At 44.6% G+C, this 21,629-nt stretch overlaps 2 protein-coding genes across 2 annotated transcripts; one reads left to right on the top strand and one right to left on the bottom strand.

The window, feature by feature from the left end:
* Positions 1–3,756: 3,756 nt before the first annotated feature.
* LOC115249258 (zinc finger protein 3 homolog) lies at positions 3,757–9,884 on the bottom strand. Its single transcript, XM_029834433.1, has 2 exons — positions 9,620–9,884; positions 3,757–5,077 (listed from the first exon to the last, which is right to left on the bottom strand). The coding sequence occupies exons 1-2, from the start codon at positions 9,789–9,791 to the stop codon at positions 3,861–3,863; spliced, it is 1,389 nt and encodes a 462-aa protein (XP_029690293.1). The 5' UTR covers positions 9,792–9,884; the 3' UTR covers positions 3,757–3,860.
* Positions 9,885–13,536: 3,652 nt separating this feature from the next.
* On the top strand, positions 13,537–17,519 carry LOC115249256 (zinc finger protein 568-like). The gene is made up of 2 exons (XM_029834427.1): positions 13,537–13,943; positions 16,142–17,519. The coding sequence occupies exons 1-2, from the start codon at positions 13,772–13,774 to the stop codon at positions 17,374–17,376; spliced, it is 1,407 nt and encodes a 468-aa protein (XP_029690287.1). The 5' UTR covers positions 13,537–13,771; the 3' UTR covers positions 17,377–17,519.
* Positions 17,520–21,629: the final 4,110 nt, after the last annotated feature.

The following is a 21,629-nucleotide window of genomic DNA, read 5'->3' on the forward strand; positions in this document are numbered from 1 at the left end:
GAGGGTCCCCCTACATGAGCCTGTTCCTACTCAAGGTTCCTTCCTGTTAAAGGGGAGTTTTTCCACTGTTGCTTGTCTGGGGTCAGGCCCTGGGATTCTGGAAAGCGCCTTGAAACAATTTTGATTGTAAAAGACGCTATATAAATAAAGATTGATTTGATACTCTTCCATATAAGGATTGTGATAAACCCAGTACAAACAATGATTCTGATCACAATAATCAATTCTCCCAAAACTCACACATGACTATATTTAAAATGACTCAGTTGAGTTCTGACAGGAACTAGCCAGAGCCCACATGACCCCTGTGCTGATTGCTGATTGGAGGTGTCAGCAGGAGGCTGCAGGAGGTAAATGGAGCCCACAGCTTTCATGATTGATGCCTAAAACAGTGGAAAAGCAGCTGCACCTGTAGACATCAGGGAGCCACGTCACCTGTTCAAAACAGAAGGTTCTCACTGCCTCCAGCCAACACCTGCTGAGCACCGCATGCTCACAGACTGCTGACATCTAGATTTTCTCAATTGCGTTTCTCGTATGACTCATTTTACTTATTTTACTCATTTTACTTATTTTTATATATATATATATATAAAGATTGATTTGATTTGATTTGAATTCAAAATGAAATATATATATATATATATATATATATATATATATAGCGTCTTATACAATCAAAATTGTTCCCAGGCGCTTTCCAGAATCCCAGGGCCTGACCCCAGACAAGCAACAGCGGCAAGGAAAAACTCCCCTTTAACAGGAAGAAACCTTGAGCAGGACCAGGCTCGTGTAGGGGACCCTCCTGCTGATGGCCGGCTGGGTAGAGAGAGAGAAGAAGGGGGAGGACAGGTCGAGGATAGAATTGGTAGGAGAGGGGCAGAGAGGAGAGGGGTAGAGGAGAGGAGAGAGGTAGAGGAGAGAAGAAGTAGAGTGAAGGGGAGGTAGAGGAGAAGGAGGAGGAGGAGGGGAAAGAGGAGAGGAAGGGAGAGGAGAGGGAGAGGAAAAGGAGAGGGAGAGGGAGAGGGAGAGGGAGAGGGAGAGGGAGAGGAGAGGAGAGGCACAGAGCACAGAAACACACACAAAAAATATGATATACAATCACTTCAGCGGGGCCAGAGGTCACTATGCAGCTCCGAGGGCGGCAATACCTATAAATAAATAGAGGGGGGGAGGGAGCAGAAAAAACTACACAAGAATCAGCATAACTAGTCTGCTTGATGAGGAGAAGAAATGAGAGGAGAGGAGAGGAAACCATGACCCAGTGGGGTAACAGAGGCCTGTCAGGTGATCATGTTTCCGGACCCCGGCAGCCTTGGTCTATAACAGCACAGCTAAGATGTGACCTAATGATTAGACGACCCCCTAAGTATGATAATTTGTCTGTCTATGATAGTAACTGGAATTAGTAACAATAAGCTTTTTCAAAAAGGTAGGTTTTAAGTCTGATCTTAAAATTAGAGATGGAGTCAGCCTCCCGTACCTGGAGAGGGAGCTGGTTCCATAGCAGGGGGGCCTGGTAGCTAAATGCTCGGCCCCCCATTCTACTCCTAGAAACTCTGGGAACCACAAGTAGACCAGCATTCTGAGAGCGGAGCGGTCTATTGGGCTGATAAGGTATCACTAGCTCCTCCAGGTAGGATGGAGCTAGGCCTCTGAGGACCTTGTAGGTCAAAAGAAGGGTTTTGAAAATTATTCTAAATTTAACAGGCAGCCAATGAAGCGACGCCATTACAGGAGTCATGTGATCTCTTTTGTCAATACCTGTCAGAACTCTGGCTGCAGCATTTTGGATCAACTGGAGGCTTCTTAAAGAGTTGTTTGGACACAATGATAATAAAGAATTACAATAGTCCAGCCTGGAAGTAACAAATGCATGAATTAACTTTTCAGCATCATGCCACGTCAGCAGCTTCCTGATCTTTCTGATGTTCCTCAAGTGAAAAAAGGCACTTCTAGAGAATACCGTATTTTCACGACTATAAGGCGCACCTAAAAGCCTAGAATTTTCTAAAAAATCTACGGTGCGCCTTTTGACCCGGAGCGCCTTTTGTATGGATTACGGTAATATTGGTTAATCGCGGCTACCGTAGTCAGTAGGCGTGGCCGAGGTAACAGCAGTAAATTCAGTCCCAAACCATTTCTGTCTGTAAAGACCCCAAAATGGCTCCTTGCAAGAGACGCGCTTTTGACGCAGAGTTCAAACTGAAGGCTATCAGTCACGCAGTTGAACACGGAAATAGAGCAGCGGCAAGAGAATTTAACGTGAACGAATCAATGGTGCGGAAGTGGAGGAAGCAACAAGACGACCTGCGCCAGGTAAAGAAGACTCAACGGAGCTTCCGAGGAAACAAAGCAAGAAGTGGATTAACAAAGGAACTCCAGCCGCTAGATATTGGTGTCAACGGGGCATTCAAAACTAGACTGCGAACTGCGTGGGAGCGGTGGATGACGAACGGCGAACACACGTTCACCAAGACGGGGAGACGGCGCCGAGCGTCATACGTCACTATCTGCCAGTGGATCGTAAATGCCTGGGCATCGACCGTGGTCCGAGCTTTCAGGAAGGCAGGGATTGTCACTGAAATGCCAGACAACACCAGCGACACCGACCCTGATGACGACTTTGACGAGACGGAGCCGGCCATGTTGGACGCCGTATTAGCACAACTGTTCAATTCGGACACCGAAGAAGAAGAATTCGAGGGATTCCTGGATGAGGAATGAACTGATAAAGTGATCTTTACGTATTTCTTTTGTGTGTTTACAACTTAACAAGGCTGGTCATACTGTGAATATGGAAATTACCGTTTGAACAACGTTGTTATATTGCTATTGTTATATTGCTATTGCTATCGCTTTGTACTACTTCGAGAGTTCGAGTTACCGTATATTGTGTTTGCACTAACGTTTGATTTACCGCAACGGTACTACGTGATAAAAATGTTGCACTAAATCGAAGATTTATTAAACTCCACTATCCACTTGTGATAAAAATGTTGCACTGCCTGTTATAACTCGCTGTTATTAAACGAACTGTGTTACGCGAAAACACTACGTCACTCGGGAAAAATAATAAAACAGCTGTTTATTCGTTTTGGGAGTGAATAGAGTTGTGAGAACGACGGTTTGTATTCTATTAATAAAGTTTGACTGACTTATCTGGCTGTTTTATTGACATTCCTTTTAGCGCAGCTCGATCTAGTGAACGCGTCATGAAACCACAGGCACTACGCAGTTTCTATGCTATGCGCCTTATAGCACGGTGCGCCCTGTGTATGAAAATATTTCTAAAATAGGCTGTTAATTGAAGGTGCGCCCTATAATACGGCGCGCCTTATGGTTGTGAAAATACGGTAATTTAATGTGTGAGTTGAAGGAGAGATTTTGATCAAAAGTTACTCCTAGATTCCTCACAGAGAAACTAGATGTTAATGAGATAACATCTAGAGTGATCATGTGATCTAATCTATCCCTGAGAGGTTCAGGACCAAACACCATGACCTCAGTTTTTCCTGAGTTAAGGAGGAGGAAATTTGAAGACATCCAGGACTTGATGTCTTTAAGACAGGTCTGGAGCTTCACTAACTTCTCTGTCTCCTCTGGTTTCATGGATAAATAAAGCTGAGTGTCATCAGCATAACAATGAAAATTTATCCCATGCTGCCGAATAATGTTCCCTAAGGGAAGCATGTACAAGGTGAAGAGGATTGGTCCGAGTACGGAACCTTGAGGATTGATACAAAGACTCTGTGTTGCAGGTTTGTTGCATAGTGACAACATTTATTATCAGGACAAAAGGGTGAACTGGTAATACAGAACATCTGGCAGGATTGTAAAAGCTGTTGTTTGGACTCTTCTCACTTAGACGAAGAAGCTTGAGCAATATCTGAACTCTCTTGTTGGCAAATCTGTATGTTTTTGCTCCTGTGGGTGCTCATGTGCTGCACTAACTCACAATTCTGGCTGAAGGTTTCCCCACATGTTTTACAGACATATGGTCTCTCATCTGTGTGAACTCTCATGTGGACATTTAATGCAGATTTTTGTTTGAAGGTTTTCCCGCATGTTTTACACAAATATGGTCTCTCGCCTGTGTGAACTCTCAAGTGGGTCTTTAATTCTTCGTTTCGTTTAAAGGCTTTCCCACAGATTTTACAAACATATGGTCTCTCACCTGTGTGATCTCTTACGTGGAACTTTAATTCTTCACTTCGTTGAAAGCTTTTCCCACAGGTTTTACACACATCTGGTCTCTCACCTGTGTGAACTCTCATGTGATAACTTAATGCAGAACTTTGTTTGAAGGCTTTCCCACATGTTTTACACAAATATGGTCTTTCACCTGTGTGACATCTTATGTGGACTTTTAATATGGAATTTGTGTTGAAGGCTTTCCCACATGTTTCACAGATAAACAATCTGGCTCCTGTGTGACTTTTATTGTCAGCCGATGAGGAGCGCTGCACTCGGGAACCTTTCCCACGTGCCAAGCCAACGTGTGGGGTGTCAATAGGATTGATTGTGGAGTGTCCTGCCATGAACTTTCCCTGTTGTTCACCTGTGGTACATGCAGACGTTTTAGCACCTGTGTCTGTATCACAGTCCACTGCTGACTCTGCTGGGCTGTTTACATTCCCAGTCTGACATTTAGGATGGTTCTGCTTCATGGTTTGTTTTGGCTCTTCAGCTGTGGTCCACCTGGAGTCTTCGCTGGTCCTGTTTTCCTCATCTTTGCTCTGAGATATATGAGGACTGTAGGAGAGCAGCTGCAGGTTACAGGCTGGATCTGGTAACACAGGGCTTTGAACTGTTGTGTTCACCTCAGGCTTTTCCTGACTCTGATCAGGATTCAGGCCCAGTTCACTGTCGTCATCTTGCTCATGCATGGTCACCATTGAGGTGTCCATCTCCTGCTTCACAATCAGCGGCTCTTCGTCCTGATAACAGCAGGATTCCTCCTGGTCCTCTTTGATTTGTGGAGGCTTTGAGTCCTCCTGGTCCAGACTGTCGCTCCTATCCTGTTGCTGGTCATCATCCTCTTCCTCCTTCCACAAAGGTTGCTGCTGTGAAAGCTCTGGAAATACAGGAGAAATCATCAAGAATGGAAAGAAGCATGTGAGTATAAGCAATAGGTTTAGGGGCAACTGAACAAAGGGCAGTTTTTAACCATCCAACGAGCCACAACAACGGGCAGCTCACAATATCAATGTTCAAACCTGCAGCCTGTGAAGTTCTGCATCTCTTCTCCAAACATCTGAAGCATCAGTCACCTCTGAAAGAGTAAATCTGAGGCTGCCATCTTTTTACAAACACGTTATGAGAGAAAAACATCAGTCCACAATAGCACATGGCTAATGACTCAGTGAAGATGTTTACTTGGACAAAACAGAGCTGGAACAGCAGTGTTTAAATATAAGGCTTGTTTACTTCACATTGAAAAACAGAAGACAAAGACTCCAGCGGAACACAGCAGGTGTAAATTAGGAGTTGGTAATAAAGGCTTCCAGTGCTGAGGGGGCGATGGTGATCAAATCAAGTCTTGATTTGATTTTTTTTCAATTCATCTTTGCTTATTAGTGTGTTAAAATCAAAATTATCGGTGTGTTACACAATCCCAGAGCCTGACCCCTAATAAGAAGCAGAGAAAAGTAACAACTCCCCTTTAACAGGAAGAAACCTTGAGCAGAACCAGGCTCATATGGGGGGACTCTCCTGCTGATGGCTGGCTGGGTAGAGAGGGGGAGTGGGGAGGACAGGTAGAGGAGAGAACAGCTAGAGATCATGCAAATACATTAATGACACTGAGCTGGGGCTGCACAGTGTATTAATATTAATATGTGCCATAATCACGTCACAGACCAGTCCTTGGAGTGCCACAAGTCGGGAAAAACTAGCTCCGCTTGCTTCAGCCTTGTCCACAGCCATAAAATGTGAGTGTGCATGCCACCAAAACTACACTTGGAAGCTGACACGGTCATCTGCAAGAGCAGCAGCAGCAGCTGCTTTGTGATTGGTGACATAAGCAGCAATAACCTCAGGGAGTGTGTATTCGAATCCCAGGTGTCTCCCATCACTTTTTTTCTTCATGTTTTTCAAAGAAAGCTCTCACTCTTCTCTGCTGATCTTTGTCCTGGGAAGATGCTTCACTTGCCCATATTAAGGAAATCTGGCCTGCAAATTACTAAGGTGGTTTCAGGCTTTTTTGATTAATTGAAAAACAACTTTGCCACCAGTTTTGATGATTTCAGCACGTCCAGAGAAGTGATGAGATTTGTTAAGGACCCTTTCTGTGTGAATGTTGAGGTGGACTTTGCATTGGAAGGAAAGGATCTAGTACCATCCCTGGATGAGGGTTTTTCACAACTGGAACTCATTGACATTCAGTCATCAGATGAATTGTGACAGGCATTGCAGCAGACAGGTTTTGAAAAGTTCAGGACCCATGTCGTCAGCCAAGAGAAATGTCCACACTCACGGGGTCTTGCACTTTTTCTTCTGAAAATGATTGGCTCAACATACACTTGTGAGTCCTCATCCTCACACTTCAATGCCATTAAAACACACAATCACATATCCTTCACTGACCAGCATCAGCAACACCGTCTTCAATGTTCTTGTCAAGTCCAAAAATATGCCATTTCTCTCATTAGAGGGCAAATGCCATTAGCATGAGGCCTCACTACCTGCTGAGGGAGTTCACACATGCCCTCGCGGTGGTTGTGTACATCCCCCCCTCTGCTAACGCTGATGCAGCCTGTGATGTCCTGCTCTCAGCAGTGAGCAGGCTGCAGACACTGCCCAAATTCACCCAGTACGTCACATGCCACACCAGGGACAATAAAACAATGGACCTCTTCTATGCCAACACCAAGGAGGCATACCACTCTCTCCCACTCCCTCCCCTGGGCCGTGCCGACCACAACCTTGTACACCTCCAGCCTGTGTACAAACCTCTTGTGCAGAGGCAGCCTGCTGTCACCCGCACAGTGAAGAAATGGTCCGAAGAAGCCGAAGAGGCCCTGAAAGACTGTTTCAACACGACCCTGTGGGATGTATTCAGCGACGCCCATGGGGAGGACATTGACAATCTCACCCACTGCATCACGGACTACATTAACTTTTGCGTGGAGAACACCGTACCCACCAGGACTGTACGCAGCTTCTCCAACAGCAAGCCCTGGATCACCCCAGACATAAAGGCTCTCCTGAAGGAGAAGAAGAGGGCTTTTGTGTCTGGAGACAAGGAAGAGCTGAAGACTCTTCAGAGGGAACTGAGGAGGAAGATCAGACAGGAGAAGGACAACTACAGGAGGAAGATGGAAAACCAGCTGCAGCAGAACAACATCTATGGCGTATGGAAGGGACTGAAGACCATCTCGGGCTTCAAGGTGCAGAAGTCCCAACCTGTGGGTGACCGGGGGTGGGCTAACGACCTGAACTTGTTTTTCAATAGATTTGATCAGGTACCCACCCCTCCCCCAGCCCAGTCTCCTCTGCTGCTACCCCCACCACTGTCTGTGCCCCCAATAGACTGTTCCCCCTGTCCCCCCTCCCCCTCTCTCATGAACTTCAGCTCGCACATTCCCGACACTTTACACTCTGGCCCATGCCCATCCCCCCCCCACCAACACCTCCCTGCTCCAGCCTGTCCCTCACACCACATTAGGTGAGGAAGGCCCTGAAGAAGAACAGGGCCAGGAAAGCGACGGGTCCGGATGGCGTCAGCTCCAGGCTGCTGAAGTCCTGCGCAAACCAGCTGTGTGGGATCTTCAGTCACATGTTCAACCTGAGCCTGAGGCTGGGGAGAGTGCCACAGCTGTGGAAGACGTCCTGCATTGTCGCAGTGCCGAAGACACCGCACCCCAAGGAGCTCAACAGCCACAGGCCAGTAGCTCTGACGTCTCATCTGATGAAGACGCTGGAGAGACTCATTCTCGCCCACCTGCACCTACTGGCGAGCTCCGTCATGGACCCGCAGCAGTTCGCCTACTAGCTGAGCATCGGGGTGGATGATGCCGTCATCTACCTCCTCCACACCTCCCTCACTCACCTGGAGAAGGCTGGAAAGCACTGTGAGGATCATGTTTTTTGATTTCTCCAGTGCGTTCAGCACCATCCAGCCCAGGCTGCTGGGGGACAAGCTGCAGGTAGCTGGGGTGGATCACCACCTCACAACATGGATTCTGGACTACCTCACACAAAGACCACAGTTTGTGAGAGTGAAGGGCTCCGAGTCAGATTGGCTTCTCTGCTTCTCATCACCGATGGGGATGATACGGAGTACAGAGGACTTTGTGGACTGGAGCCTGCGGAACAACCTCCAGATCAACGCTGGCAAAACCAAGGAGCTGGTGGTGGATTTCCGCAGGCGTAACAACCCCCCGCCTGCACCAGTGAACATCCTGGGAACGGATGTTGACGTGGTGGAGTCCTACAAGTACCTGGGTGTTCACTAAACAATAACCTGGACTGGACACACAACACAGACGCCCTTGTCAAGAAGGGCAATAACAGACTGTTCTTGCTCAGGAGGCTGAGGTCTTTTGGAGTGCAGGGACCACTCCTGAGGACTTTCTATGACTCTGTGGTGGGATCAGCCATCTTCTATGGGATAGTCTGCTGGTCCAGTAGCATCACGCACAGGGACAGGAGGAGATGGACTGGTAAGGAGGGCCAGCTCTGTCCTGGGATGTCCCCTGGACTCAGTGGAGGTGGTGGGAAACGGGCTGATGGCTAAGCTGTCATCCATGTTGAACAACACGTCCCCCCACCCCCTACAGGACACCCTGACAGCACTGGGCAGCTCCTTCAGTGAGCGGCTGCTCCACCCTCGCTGTGTGAAGGAGAGGTATCGCAAATCTTTCCTGCCGGCTGCTGTTAGACTGCACAATAAACATAACGCCCGCTAGCACAATCTGAATATTTATTATTCTGATATTTATATTGTATTCACCCTCTGTACTATGTACAGGTATACAGAGGCCGAGTATCCATTTATCTGGATTACTGTAAATATACATCCTCTTTGTATATTCTGAATTCTATTCTATTTTTATCTTAATTGTCTCTGCGTGCTCTTGCTGTTGTTGCGCTGTAAATTTCCCCGTGTGGGACAATAAAGGACCTGAATCTGAATGAAAACAAATTTAAAATTCCAACTACCCGATGAAGTGAGTAGAGAATAGGGAACGAGTGTGTGGTTTCGAACACAGCGATGATCCATAAACTCTGTCAGCTACGCAGACACAGAAGTGTAATGAGGTCATTATTCTTTGAGATAAATGTAGCGCGCTCATCAAGGAACATTAGCAGCAGCTATGGCCTGTTACCCAGCAACATGTGTGCTGCTAACTCTTGTAGCTTTGCTGTTGCTCCCCCAAAACATGTGGAGTTGTTGTGTCAATACTCTGAGCAGTGGAGACACATTTGTTAGATTCACCATCGCTAACATCGCCACCTACTGGCCTGCCATGGTCACTACATTTTTAGACCTCAGAGGTTTACATTTAAATTGGTACAAATCAACATTTTAGCGGTACATTTCCGTTGCTTAAACACTGATTAAGTGTCACCATGAACACTCTTCCATATTTTGCCTTGTTAAAGTCTTACATACCTGTCCTGTGTAACTTTATATGGGGTCTCCAAACACTTTCCACCAGTCTGCGCTGATAATCGAGCTCTTCTTCACATCCGTCGAGCTTTAGTTGAAACACTCGGAATATTTCTTCAGCAGCAACAGTCAGTCGCTCCATGACGAACGTCCTCAAACACTCGACAGAAGACATTCTTGCTGCTTCCACACCACAATACGATCAAACATACAAAAACCTTCTGCTCAAAGCCGCTGGTACTGATTTCCGCTGAACGTTACACATTAAAGTTCCGCAAAAACAAACGCGGAAGCATTGGTTCCGGTGTGGTGAGTGTTACCCTTGGGTCGGGGCCGGCAACCCAAAATATTGAAAGAGTCATATTAGACCAAAAAAAAAAATCTGTCTGGAGCCGCAAAAATTAAAAGCCTTAAATAAGCCATATAATGAAGGCAACATGTGCTGAAAGTGTCTATATTAGCTGGTGCTTCTCCATCCCCCCCCCCCCCCCCCCCCCCCCAGAAACACAGTGAATGAGACATTACATATTAAAAATATGTCGTTTGTGGTCGCAAATGTTGAGGAAACTTCCTTTACGTTACGTTACTCGCGTTGTTTGTTTTCTCAGTGTAGATGAATAAAGAAGGGGGGAGAAACAGAAGTCCCGTTTAATGAGAGTAAACCAAACGCGTAATAGGGAACACGATCCCTTGATCACTAAGAAGCACACAACACATAATCTGTCACCAATTAACTCGAATAAAAAGGGGAAAAAAGAATAATCGACATTTGCATATCTCTGTTGCAACACGTGCAGTGATAAAATAAAAAAAAACCTAAGAGAGCGCACAACTCATTGCCAAGTCATTTTGTCAGACTTTGACTTACTGGGGTCCTAATGTTCTGTAAGAACGGTTCCATTATAATGCAAAGGAATCTATCAAAAATATATTCCTTCCATTGATGTGACATTTTAAGCTGTAAGTGCTTAATTAAAACGAAAACTGCCTCACGCAGACTCCTTCTTACCTTACGTTGCTCAACTTTTCCATCTTGGGGGATTTTGTACTCAAATGTTTCATTGAGGAGGCCACTAAGATACTTCCAACCAAATCAATCAATCAATCTTTATTTATATAGCGTCTTTTACATTCAAAATAGTTTCAAGGCGCTTTCCAGAATCCCAGGGCCTGACCCCAGAAAAGCAAAAGTGGCAAGGAAAAACTCCCCCTTAACAGGAAGAAAGCTTGAGCAGGACCAGGCTCATGTAGGGGGACCCTCCTGCTGATGGCCGGCTGGGTAGAGAGAGAGGAGAGGAGAGGAGAGGAGAGGAGAGGAGAGGAGAGGAGAGGAGAGGAGAGGAGAGGAGAGGAGAGGAGAGGAGAGGAGAGGAGAGGAGAGGAGAGGAGAGGAGAGGAGAGGAGAGGAGAGGAGAGGAGAGGAGAGGACAGGTCGTCATGCAGCTCCGAAGGCAGTGATACCTGTAAATGAATACAGAAGGCGGGGAGAAGCAGAAAAACTACACAAGAATCAGAATAACTAGTCTGCTTGATGAGGAGGAGGAAAGGAGAGGAGAGGAAACCATGACCCAGTGGGGTGACAGAGGCCTGTCAGGTGATCATGTTTCCGGACCCCGGCAACCTTGGCCTATAACAGCCAAGTACGGGTAGTGGCCAGAAATAAACACTGGTTTGAGAGGGGTTTCAAGGAAGCCACCGATGTCAAATTGGAAAAACCATCCTTAAACAGAGGTGGTGGGCTGAGACACTTCCTATTGCCCACATACAGTGCAGTCCTCCACTCCTGCCAATGACAAACCAAATGTTCACACCATTTCAGGAGACTTGCTGCCTCAAATCCCCAGCTCTGTTTAATGATGGCCCTTCCTGTTTGACATAGATGGCTTCTTTCACTCCTCTCTCGAACCATTTATCTTCACTGCCAAAACCTGTACATCAGTGTCCTCAAATGAGTGTCCTTTGTCCTTCAGATGCAGGTGGACTGCGAAGTCCTGGCCTCAGGACTTGGCTCTTCTATGTTGTACCTGTTGCCATGTTGTGTTAAAGTCTGTTGAAATGCCTTTTCTCTTTTTAGTATGATGAAATGAATGTGTGTTTTCGATAAAGTCAGAAAACACTTAATTATGTGATATATAGGAATGGTTGCTTGTGAAAGATTCCGCTTTGTGTGTACGTGTGTTTATTGTCTCTCTCTTTTAAGAGACCCCAGCCCAATCGATGCATCAGGTAAACTTCCCCTCCTTCCTCCTCCTGATGGGAAAGCCAGCATAACCTTTTGTGCCGGAGGTGTCGGGACAGTGTTTCGTACATCTAAAAATCAAATGTCTCTTCTCTGTGGGGTCAGGGGGACATGCATTCCTCAAAACATAGTAGAAAGCTACATGTTGGTCTGAATGGGGTGAGTTATTTATGTTTCAGAAATTTTATAAAGAATTAAATTTCAGTCTATTTGTTCTCAGAGGCCCCACCCCCTGCTGAGATCATGCATACTATTGACCTTTACTATATCTTCTGAAGACCCTGTTTCATTTATTTGAAACACTTTTTATTTGATTAAATAGCAGTTTGTTCTGAGAGAAACTCTTTTTACAGATGAGATGGCAACACCACGTGAGTGTATGTGCTGTCACAGAGGTCCCTGAGGAATCCCAGGATCTGAAGGACAGGAAATTGCATGTGGACATGAAAGAACAATACATTCTCTTGACCTATTGAACAACATGAAGAAATGGCCTTTGGAAAAATTAAAGGAGTGGAAACAAGCCCTAACAGGAAAAGAACTGAACAAAACAATTCCCCATCAACACTCCTGCACCCACCTCCCTAGAAAAGCATCTGGAACAAGAAAGGAAGGGAGGAAAGTAGGGAGTAGAGGAGAATGAACAGATGGAAGGAAATGAGGATGAAGGAAGGAAGAATTGTATCATTTTGATCCGGGAGGACAATATAAGGATTTAACTTAATGATCTTTAATATAGTGTGGAAATTAAAAATGTAGTTAATGTCAGTGTTTCTATTATATTAAATAAAGTAGTTCTTGGTTTAACCTGTTAGCAAAGGTTTTGAAATAGTGTCCAAAATGTTAGTCAACATTGCTGTACCCTATGTAGTGCACTCAATGTACTGTATCCCACATTGCACAACGAAAGTGGTGTATAAGCGAGCACCCTAACTTGGAAAATGTATCCCATCAGCCTTTACGGCATCACGTGACGGTATCACGCTGATTGGATACATTTTTTTTATCGTCATTTCTACTGTGCGGTTTGATATATGACATTTTTGGAAATGAGATTTTTTTCAGTAGGGGTCCAATATGATCATCTAAAAACATTACAACATAAATGTGTAAAAAAAAAGCAATTAATCTTCACTGATCCCCCCGCCCCTCACTTAAAATTGTTCTTCGGAATCAGAATCTCAGCAAAAGAATATTTACAAAGATGAAAAGTACTTCTGGATCCATTTTTTGGTGAAAAAATTGCTTTATTAAATGTTTTCACTACAGCGGAATATGACTTGAGAATGTACCATCACGTCTTGGCTTGAAAATGTCAAAGGACACTAATTATTTTAGGTAATAAGTAAGTATTATTGTATTATTATTGACATTGATATTTCATTTTATTATATTAAGTTAATTTTCGGGTAAAATATTGCATTTTCATAAAATGACCGCTGAATGTATTTCTGATGGGTTAAAATAAGTAAATGGACCTGGCCATTTTTCCCGGAGACCGGTTCGTAATTATTATGCGACGCCATGACGTCACTTTACGTGCGCAGTAAATGACGCCGTTGTCCGAATACTAACTTTAAATTGAGTGCACTACGTAGTTCACTCAATCCATGTCCCCCGTGTAGTGAGTAGTGAATAGGGAACGACTGTGTGGTTTCGGAATTTGCCAGAGATTGCGCTGACGTGTGCGCTGCTCGAAAGAGTGGAGAAAGCGCGCCGGTATGTGACGTCACAAGAAAGCGACGCACGTCGTCCATACGCTTCGACTGTTACACTGGAGTCACACGCGACACAAATGCTCCCGCGGTTGTTTTTGCGGAACTTTCATGTGTAACATTCGGTGGGAATCGGTAAAAGAGGTTCTGAGCAGAAGGTTTTTGTATGTTTGATCGTATTGTGGTGTGGAAGCAACAAGAATGTCTTCTGTTGAGTGTTTGAGGACGTTCGTCGTGGAGCGACTGACTGTTGCTGCTGAAGAAATATTCCGAGTGTTTCAACAAAAGCTCGACGGATGTGAAGAAGAGCTCGATTATCAGCGCAGACTGGTGGAAAGTGTTTGGAGACCCCAAATAAAGTTACACAGGACAGGTACGTAAGATTTTATCAACCCAAAATATGGAAGGATGTTCATTGTGACACTAAAACAGTGCTTCTGAAACGGAAATGCGCTGCTAAATGTTGATTTATACCGATTTAAATGTAAACCTCCAATGACTGAAAATGTAGTGAGCATGGCAGGCCAGTAGGTGGCGATGTTAGCGATGTAGAATCTAACAAATGTGTCTCCACTGCTCAGAGTATTGACACAACTCCACATGTTTTGGGGGAGCAATAGCAAAGCTACAAGAGTTAGCAGCACACATGTTGCTGGGTAACAGGCCATAGTTGTTGCTGCTGCTGCTGCTGTTGTTTCTCGGTGAGCACACTGCCATTATCTGAAAGCATAGCGACCTAATTACAATTTTGTGTCTGCGTAGCTTAAAGGGTTCATCTATCATATTAATACAGCTGGATACAGGAAGCACCACCAAGTTAACAAGCATAAGCCCTGCTGGCCATGCGGTGGTACTGCAAAGATGGCGTCGGTCGATTGCTTCCATTGAGGCCAAAAAGAGTTTTTCATTTGGCTAACATAGTGAAAGAGACTTTTATGATGTATTATTGTGACATTATGAATGCGCATTGCAGCAACGGGACCGAGCCTGTCTGCAGATTCATGTGTGACCCATCCTGTAGTGGAGCGAGCCTCGCCATGATGTCTTTCTCTGCAAATACATATTACATACTGTATGTTAAATATGTCTATTGCCTTAATTAACCAACATTTGATTCAGCCTGCTTGCAAAGTTATAATATCCACATAAAAATTAAGTACCATCATTATTTTCAGACTATAAGCTCCTGCTTTTTCCCCATGCTTTGAACCCTGAAGCCAACACAACAGCAAGGTTAATTCATAGTTTTACTGGGTAATGGCCACCGGGGGCACTCTCTAGCAGTAAACACAAAAGTGAGAAAGACTGTGGGGAAAGATTATGCACCAAAGAAGACACTAGTTTTGATTTTGATTTTAAGATGCGTTTATTCACGTGTGCTCAATAGTCCAAAAATTAGAGTAGCCATTTTTCACATACAAAAACAAAGAAACTTTTTCCTATTTTCACTTCGATTAGCACACTTGAAGTCAACACAAGAAGGGATTTTGATTTATTGTGAAACTCTTTCTTAATAATAATTTATGAATGAAGGCTCCGCCCCCAACATGGTCTGAGCTCTCTTAACAGGTCCATGGTCTGAAATCAACTTTCCCCAATGTGTTTGTAGCCCTACTGCCGGAAAGAAACTAGAGGGGAAAGTTCATTTTTGCAGATGGTAAAAATTTAAAAAATGAACGGAGCACAACACAGAGAAACAGATCCTTAGTGCACTCTCACTGATGGCCAGTGGATCTCAGCTTGGAACTTTGACATTGATGAATTTGTTAAGGAGTTTGCGAAAAGGAAAGCAAGGAACAAGTCTTTGTAAAAGAAAGACAAAAGGAGAGACATTAACAAATGTTTGTGACTGTCTACCTCTGTGTGTGTCCAATAACTCGTACGCAGGGGTCTTTGCTCTATTAATCCAGGTCCGTTCATTCTTTCCTGTTTCTGATTCTAACGAATCATAGCAAGACTTGATTTGATCACCATCGCCCCCTTTGCACTGGAGGGATTTTTGCAGTTTCTGGTCCCAAAGGTTCTTATGACCTTTTTTCTATTGAATATTTCCTTTATCTATTTTTTCATGGTCTGGCTTCAGTGGCTATGACTCTTTTAGCTCCTAGCTCAGAGCAGGGTCTTCCCCCTCAGCACTAGAAGCCTTTATTACCAACTCCTAATTTACACCTGCTGTGTTCTGCTGGAGTCTTTGTCTTCTGTTTTTCAATGTGAAGTAAACAATCCTCATCTTTAAACACTGCTGTTCTAGCTCTGTTTTGTCCAAGTAAACATCTTCACTGATGTCACATTAGCCATGTGCTGATGTGGACTGATGTTTTTCTTTCGTAACGTGTGTTTAAAAAAAAGGCAGCCTCAGATTTACTCATTCAGATGTGACTGATGCTTCAGATGTTTGGAGAAGAGATGCAGAAATTCACAGGCTGCAGGTTTGAACATTGAGATTGTGAGCTGCCCGTTGTTGTGGCTCGTTGGATGGTTAAAAACTGCCCTTTGTTCAGTTGCCCCTAAACCTATCGCTTATGCTCACATGCTTCTTTCCATTCTTGATGATTTCTCCTGCATTTCCAGAGCTTTCACAGCAGCAACCTTTGCGGAAGGAGGAAGAGGATAATTACCAGCATCAGGATAGGAGCTGCAGTCTGGACCAGGAAGACTCAAAGCCTCCACAAATCAATGAGGAACAGAAAGAATCCTGCTGTTATCAGGATGAAGAGCCACTGACTGTGAAGCAGGAGATGGACACCTTAATGGTGACCATACATGAGCAAGGTGACGACAGTGAACTAGGTTTGAATCCTGATCAGAGCCAGGAAAAGCCTGAGGTGAACACAACAGTTCAAAGCCCTGTGTTACCAGATCCAGCCTGTGACCTGCAGCTGCTCTCCTACAGTCCTCATATACCTGAGAGCAAAGATGAGGAAAACAGCACCAGCGAAGACTCCAGGTGGACCACAGCTGCAGAGCCAAAACAAACCATGAAGCAGAACCATCCTAAATGTCAGACTGGGAATGTAAACAGCCCAGCAGAGTCAGCAGTGGACTGTGATACAGACACAGGTGCTAAAACATCTGCATGTAACACAGGTGAACAACAGGGAAAAGTCAGGACAGACCTGGAAGGACATTCCACTATTCAATACGAACATCTAGGCTTAGCATGTGGGAAAGATTTCAGAGAGGGTTGCTTCTCATCAGCCGCCAAAATTAAGGACACAACAACCAAACTGTTTATCTGTGAAACATGTGGGAAAGATTTCAAACTGTCAAAATTACTGAAGCGACACCTTGGAGTTCACACAGGCGAGAAATCATATTTGTGTAAAACATGTGGGAAAACCTTTAGACAAAATTATGAATTAAATGTCCACATGAGAGTTCACACAGGTGAGAGACCATATGTGTGTAAAACATGTAAGAAAACCTTTAGACGAAATTATGAATTAAATATCCACATGAGAGTTCACACAGGTGAGAGACCATATGTGTGTAAAACATGTAAGAAAACCTTTAGACGAAATTATGAATTAAATGTTCACATGAGAGTTCACACAGGTGAGAGACCATATGCGTGTGAAACATGTGGTAAATGTTTCAGACACACTTCTGCAATAAATAAGCACATGAGAGTTCACACTGAGAGACCATATGTGTGTGAAACATGTGGTAAAAGTTTCAGACGAAGTTCTACATTAACTATCCACATGAGAGTTCATACAGGTGAGAAATCCTATGTTTGTAAAACGTGGAAAACTTTTCAGACATCCTTCTGCACTACAAAAGCACATGAGAGTTCACACAGATGACAGACCACATGAGTGTAAAACATGTATGAAAACCTTTCGACGAAATAATGAATTAAATGTCCACATGAGAATTCACACAGGTGAGAGACCATATTTGTGCAAAACATGTGGGAAAACCTTTGCACAAAGTTCTGCACTGAGTAAACACATGGCAGTTCACACAGATGAGAGACCCTATTTGTGTAAAACATGTGGGAAAAGTTTCAGACGAAGTTCTACATTAACTATCTACATGAGAGTTCATACAGGTGAGAAACCCCATGTTTGTAAAACATGCGACAAAAATTTCAGACATCCTTCTGCATTAAATAAACACATGGCAGTTCACACAGATGAGAGACCCTATTTGTGTAAAACATGTGGGAAAACCTTCAAACGAAATGATGAATTAAATCGTCACGAGAGTTCACATTGGTGAGAGATTATACGGGTGTAAAATGTGTGGGGAAACTTTCAAACAAAAGTGCATTATCACACGAGAGTTCACACGGGAGAGACAATATTTGTATCAAAGATGTGGGAAAACCTTTTGACAAAATAGCGAGTGAAAAAGGCACAGGAGAGTTAACACAGGTGAGAGACCTCGTGTGTCAGACATGTTGGGAAACTTGCAACTCACAACTTCACTTACTTACAACTTCACCCACAACTGTGAGTTGTGGGTGAAGGTTGCAAGTTGCAGCACATGAGCACCCACAGGAGCGAAACCATCCAGATTTGCAAACAAGAAAGTTCAGATATTGCTGCAGCTTCTTCTCAGTGAGAAGAGTCCAAATAAAAATTTTAATTTTAGATTCCTGCCAGATGTTCTGTATTACCAGTTCACCCTTTTGTCCTGATAATAAACTTTGTTACTATGGAACGAAAATGCAACACAGAGTCTTTGTATCAATTCAAAGTGAATAGTAAGTTAAATAAATTAATAATAGAAAATCAATTGAGAAAATGTAGATGTCAGCAGTCTGCGAGCATGCGGTGCTCAGCAGGTGTTGGCTGGAGGCAGTGAGAACCTTCTGTGTTGAACAGGTGAAGTGGCTCCCTGATGTCTGCAGGTGCAGCTGCTCTTCCACTGTTTTAGGCATCAATCATGAAAGCTGTGGGCTCCATTTACCTCCTGCAGCCTCCTGCTGACACCTCCAATCAGCAACCAGCACAGGAGTCATGTGGGCTCTGGCTAGTTCCTGTCAGAACTCAACTCAGTCATTTTAAATATCATAGTTATGGGTGAGTTTTGGGAGAGCTGATTATTATGATCATAATCATTGTGTATACTGGTTTTATCACAATGCTTTAAACGGAAGAAACTGAAAGTGTTGAGAGGTATGTGAGATCGTGATTCTTGGGGCTTGTTTGAGAGGATCAAGACCAGATAAGGGAAAGGAATTCATCAAGACGGAGTTCTGCTGGCAGAAGTCGTCGACCCCCATGCTGTCATACAAATACACTTGGTGTAGGATGATCGGGGCTCTTCCTCGTGAACTGAGATGCAGTGCTTGGGGACCTGTGGCAAGACCCCAGAAGCTTCTGTAAGTGATTTCAGTTTTCTATTATCAATAGAAATCATGTATTTAATTGATTCAGAATTGATTGTCATTTGCAGGAGGGAGAAATGTTCCTTCTTCAGACTGCTTCATTTTTTTCCCCTTCTGTTGGAAAATGGGTTTTTTAATGGTCAAACCTCATCTGAAATCAATCCAGTGTTTTTCAACCTTTTTCGAGCCAAGGCACATTTTTCATTAAAAAAATCCTGCGGCACACCACCAGCTGAAAACGTGAAAAAAAGCTTATATTAACAATATAAGTGTTATATTGTTAATATAAGCTTTTTTAACATTGACGGATGACATTATATTATAAAATCTTAAATAGGAATCAAATAAACACAAAGAAAAAGGTATTTTACAATCTTTCATATTTATTCTCACTCAGTGTGAAACCTGGGCCTGTTTGGATGAACATAGAGCCGATATCCTGGCAGGAATTGATGAAAGACACACACGAAGCTCTTCCTCCACAGTTCTCAGTCTTTCTCTGTCTTTAGTTTTTACAGCAGTCAGGCTTCAAAAACTCACCTCACAAAATGACATCTCCTCAAGAGTTTTCAAATGTTCAGAAGCCAGGTAAAATCAGAATTGTCTTTGATTCAAGTGCTCAGTGCGGAAATGTGTCTCTGAATCAAGTGCTGCTTAAAGGCCCAGATCTTAACAACAGTCTTGTAGGTGTTCTTCTCCGGTTCAGAGGCGAACCATATGCTGTGATGGCCGATGTGGAGCAGATGTTTCACAACTTTATGGTCAGTGAGGACCATCGCGATTACTTGCGCTTTCTCTGGTTCCGAGATCATGACCTGGATGGAGAAGTGGAAGAGTTTCGAATAACAGTGCATGTGTTTGGAAACTGTCCATCTCCCTCAGTTGCCATTTATGGACTCAAGAGAACCGCTGTGGAGGGAGAGAGTGAGTATGGCAGCGATGTGAGGAAATTCATTGAGCAACATTTTTATGTAGATGACGGGCTGAAGTCATTCGCCTCTGAGGACGAGGCAATCAATGTCCTCATCAGAGCACAAAGAATGCTGGCTCAGTCTAACATCCGTCTCCACAAGATATCGTCCAACAGCTCCGCAGTCACTAGTGCCTTCCCGGGTGAAGATCTCGCCACAGGTTTGCAAGGACTTGAGCTCGGACAGCATGCGCCGCCCTTGCAGCACAGCCTCGGCCTGGGCTGGGACTTGTCCACAGATCAGTTTTCATTTCGAGTGGAGATCAATGACCAGCCCTTCACCAAGCGTGGCGTGTTATCAGTCATCAACAGTTTGTACGACCCGCTGGGGTTCGCCACACCAGTCAGCATCGAAGGGCGGTCCATCTTGAGAGAAATTTCTAAAGACATCAATGAATGGGATTCTCCACTGCCTAAGGAGCAGCAGGACAAGTGGCAGAAATGGAAAGACTCTCTAAAGCACCTGGGACAGCTCAAGAACCCTCGTATGTACGCATCCATCTCACTGTCCGAAGCAAAGAGAAAGGAAATGCATGTGTTTTGTGACGCATCCACAAAAGCAGTCGGGGCTGTCGCCTACCTGAAACTCACTGCTGCTGATGGACACAGCGATGGGGGTTTTCTCCTCGGCAAAGCCAGGCTAGCTCCAAAACCAGACATCACCATTCCCAGGTTAGAGCTGTGTGCCGCAGTACTGGCTGTCGAAGTGGCAGACATGGTCCAAGAAGAGCTTGACTTTACACTTGATGAAGTCAGCTTCTACACGGATTCCAAAGTAGTACTGGGCTACATTTTCAATGACAAGAGACGCTTTTATGTGTATGTTCATAACCGTGTAGAACATATCAGGCGCTCCACTCAGGCTCATCAATGGCATTATGTGCCTACACATTTAAATCCAGCTGACCACGCCACACGTGGACTACCTGCTGAGCATCTTTCCCACTCTACATGGCTCAGTGGACCTTCCTTCCTAACTGATCCAAGCCAAGGTCCAACACAGGGAGTGCCCTTTGACCTCATTTACCCTTAACACAACACTGAACTGCGTCCAGAGGTAGTATCCTGTGCTACCTCTCTGTCAAAAGGCATGCTTGGAGCAGCAAGGTTTGAAAGATTCTCCAGCTGGAGTCGTCTGTTAAAGACCATCGCCAGGCTGCTCCACATCGTCACATGTTTCAAGGCTGCTACGGAGAGCAGATGTCATGGATGGCATACGTGTGATAAGAACGTTACTGAGGAACAGCTCCAGCAGGCCAAAGCCATCATTGTTCGTGCAGTGCAAAATGAGGTGTATGCAGATGACATCAGACACGTGGAAAGTCGTGAGCCTGTTCCCAAGCAAAGCCCACTTAGCAAACTGAATCCAGTCATGGACACAAGCAGGGTCCTCCGAGTTGGAGGTCGGTTGACAAAGGGTCCACTCACAGCAGACGAAACACACCCCATACTCCTCCCCAGTAAACACCATGTCACTCAGCTCATAATCAGACATTTTCATTCACAAGTACGCCACCAGGGCAGACACTTCACTGAAGGTGCTATCAGAGCTGCAGGTTTCTGGTTAGTGGGCGGGAAAAGGGCTGTCAGTAGTGTCATCTTTAGCTGTGTTACATGTCGCAGATTGAGAGGCAAACAACAAGAACAGATAATGTCGGACCTGCCAAAAGACAGAATGTGCATGGACCCTCCTTTTACATGTGTTGGCCTGGATGTTTTTGGCCCTTGGCCTGTCTCAGTCAGGAAAACAC

The sequence above is a fragment of the Takifugu rubripes genome, chromosome 3 (assembly GCF_901000725.2).
Source record: "Takifugu rubripes chromosome 3, fTakRub1.2, whole genome shotgun sequence".
Taxonomy (NCBI): Eukaryota; Metazoa; Chordata; class Actinopteri; order Tetraodontiformes; family Tetraodontidae; genus Takifugu; species Takifugu rubripes.